Source organism: Branchiostoma belcheri, unplaced genomic scaffold (genome assembly GCF_001625305.1).
Source record: "Branchiostoma belcheri isolate BF01 breed outbred unplaced genomic scaffold, Haploidv18h27 scaffold22, whole genome shotgun sequence".
In the NCBI taxonomy this organism is placed as follows: domain Eukaryota; kingdom Metazoa; phylum Chordata; class Leptocardii; order Amphioxiformes; family Branchiostomatidae; genus Branchiostoma; species Branchiostoma belcheri.
In genome coordinates, this window is record NW_017803713.1 from 2,745,622 (window position 1) to 2,749,093 (window position 3,472).

General features: G+C 41.7%; 1 protein-coding gene across 1 annotated transcript in view; it reads right to left on the reverse strand.

Moving 5' to 3' along the window:
- The window catches only part of LOC109470138 (EH domain-containing protein 1-like), a 12,594-nt gene that overhangs the window by 400 nt on the left and 8,722 nt on the right, over positions 1 to 3,472 (reverse strand). The window contains exon 6 of the mRNA XM_019768920.1: positions 450 to 698. Coding sequence (XP_019624479.1) covers positions 450 to 698 — 249 coding nt within the window. The remainder of the gene's footprint in view (positions 1 to 449; positions 699 to 3,472) is intronic.

Consider the following 3,472-nt stretch of genomic DNA (forward strand, 5'->3'; position numbering starts at 1 on the left):
ATGTTTTGTGATCATACAACATCCATAACTGATGTCAGTGACAAGTTATCCACAATGTCATACATTGATTTTGCTCACATATCACTGTCTTGCATTCATCTCTACTTTACAAATTTATTTATGATAAGATCTATTGTACATTTTTTTTCTTTTACTCTGGTCAGAGTCTGGTTTAATGAAAATCAAAATTTGTCACTTGTAACAGACTACCTGAAAAGTGTCTATAATCCACTGACTGAATGTTTGGATGGAATTTTTTGCAGGTTATCTCCCAGTGACAGTTCATATGTGAATTCAGCCTTGCCACAACCCTGCATGGCATGCTCTCCATTTTCACTTGAATGTGCACATTTACCATGAAGTGCTGGAGGTGTAACCAACAGAACTGTCCTACAAAATGATTTTCCACATCGGGGCTTATCATTAAGTATAAACCACATCCCACTCACCACACTGAGCATGTGGTCCACCTTCTCGATGAGTTTGGGTTTCAGGGTGTGGAACTTGGAGAAGTCCATCTGCCTGAGCTGCTCCTGCATGCGCTCGATCTGCGGGAAGTCTCCGATGGAGATCTGCTGCTCCCGCTGGATCTGGTCATACACCTTGTGGAGGTTGTCAATCAGCTCCTTCTTCTTGGAGTCCTTGCCGAACACCGACGGCATCTGGGCGCGAAGGTGGCTGATGATGTAGACATGGACCTGCACAACACAGAGACAGTTAGGATACAAAAGTACATGTAGTCATGTACCGTAAATATTAATTTGAACCTTTGTTTCTACATGAGAAGCTCAAATTGGCCTGCAGGTGATTATAGTTTTTATACAACCAGTGTTTCCGCCAGAGGGCCGTCCACCCGTCATATGACGGCCTGGTGTCGTTTTGGACGGCCTGAACTCGGACAGAGGCCGTCCTCTTAAAAAATTTCGAGACTCGGGAAAAATCAGAGAAATTGACAGTCTTTGTTTTTTTTGCTGTAGACGAGGACGCCGTCCAAGGCAAGAAAGACACACGTTGTTTGTTTTGCTATTGTTATCATGCTGACGAACAATTGATGTCGGCGCCTTTCGCATACGTTAATCTCATTAAAACCCGTTTTTCAAGTCTCCATCCGGTAAAATGTATCCACAAACATTTTTCCTCGAACAGAATCATTTCGGATGTGAAAATTCTCTTTTGGGAGTTACGTTTTCGTTTTTGATGGTCTTGTATCGGGCGGGTTGCATGAAAATCCACGCCGCAGTTCGCTATCCACGCCGCGGTTCGCTAACACTTCCGGCTTGCTTGAATACGCGAAAGGCACCACAAATCGGCATATAGATGCATACATTTTCCCCAAAATTCTTCATAATGAATTTCTTTAATGGAATGTTACTAATTAGCGATAGAAACACCGTAGAAAGTAGCGTAGTGTAACTCTCTTCGCCAACAAACAAATTCTACAGCTATGCCGGCAAAGATGGCTCTATCCAATCAGAGCGCAGGTCATATGAGGTCAACCAATCAGAGCGTAGAGTTCACGCTGCTACTTACATATTAATGACAAAATGGCGCGTATTTTCTTCTCGGCGAGGTTGAGAATGTGTGCTGTAAGTTTATTTTTCCGGCGATTTTCGGACTTTTAACGACGATTTTTCGCACACTACGATCACGCTACCATTTGACACTGTACTGGAGACAACAGATGAGTGATCATTTTACAATCAAGGAGCATTTTTGTTGAATGAAACAGCAATGAAAGCTACGATACAGCCAATTATTTTTCAAAATTTGTCTCGTGTATGAGAGATAAGATGACGTTTCTTTACATGTTTTGATGTATTTTTGGCTTGATATTAACTAGTAATTCGTAGCGGAAATGTACGGAAGAAGTACGAGTACGAACGAAGCAAGGCTCATCACTATTAAAAATCCAGCTAGCGCGGGCGCTACCGGAGGTTATACATTTGTAATTAAATGATGCCGATGTTTGGAGTTTTGCAGCAGAGTTTTGCAACAGTATAATTTCCTGACGATACGTTTGCCATCTGTAACAGTGTTTTTATGTCAATACAAAAAAAAATGTGGAATGCTTGTGGACAGTTTCAACTTGTAAACAAGTGTAAACAAATGCCCCGCCCCCTCAGTTAATTTTCGCGACGTGTTCCCTAAGTTAATTAATTTTCGCGACCCGGCCCTTCCCAACTCAACTGGACGGCCTCTCAGCTGTAGTCTGGCGGAAACACTGTATACAACACTCTACGTCTACGGTGACTGATGGTGTAAGCATAGACAACACAAGCATATCCTGCCTGATAGACAAGATAAGGCCATAGTGGGCCAAAACACCACAAACATCTGCCACATACTACTGCTCTGAATAAACTTTCTTTATCAGCTGGAAAGGCTTGAGCTGCTATCCCATGTACCTGTTTGTGTATATTACACACTTGATAAACCTCAGTATTAACATAACTGTGCTGCCACACAGTGACATGAAATATGCAACTACCATTCCAGATGAATAAGATTCACTTAACTGTCAGACCAACATGTTTGGTTTTAACATGGCTTTTCAAAGGCTTCTGATGACTAGGTTGGTTATCCTTAGTCACTTGGTCACATGGTTTCAAATGGACAATATGTAGTATAGCACGTCGGCAGAACGTACTGCGCCTGCGCAGAACCCTGCATTTTCACGTTTTGCGTTGGATTTTTGGTCAACGTTGCATCAGAATTTTGACTGTTGCAGAAGATATCTTTGCCGACACCATTTGGAAACTACTGTCGAAATGCTGACCTTGTATGAGCGAATACAACCTTATATCAGACATTCTGCCGAAGTGCTATGTACAATACATTATGGGTTTTGCGCAGGTGCAGTACGTTCTGCCGACGTGCTATATAGTACATGTATATGGAATACAAGTTTATCATATCACACATTGTGACTACATCAATAATTCATTGTATTCATCGATTGATGTAGCAAACTGGATATAATATATTGTGTAGTGGTCTAAATATATGCAATCCCACTAATAGATTATTGTAAGCTTGGGGGTTCAAATCTCTGCCTAGCTACAACAGACAAGTATTTTTTCACCCCTTTGTGCAGACTGAAGGATTGCAGTCCTGATGAAATTGATGAAATTTTATAACCAGTCCTACATCTAAGGACCTCACACTGTATCACATTCATGTAATGTTACCCAACAGCTTCAACTGCTGTTCTACATCACTTGTCAGTTTACCACATTTGTGATTCAGAAGCTCCTTGTGTTCCAGTGATTAATCAGTTTACTGCCCAACTTTCACACATGCAGCTTGGTCGGCTGAAAGCTGTGAATATTTACACTTGAACTTGATCACAGAGGACCCTGTGTTTACCTCAATGTCATCAACCCCACCCATAAGGAGTGTGCTGGTCTTGGCAGGAAGCATCCTGGTCTTGGCAGGATGAAAAGAAAACAGGAACATGGTCTTATAAGAAAGC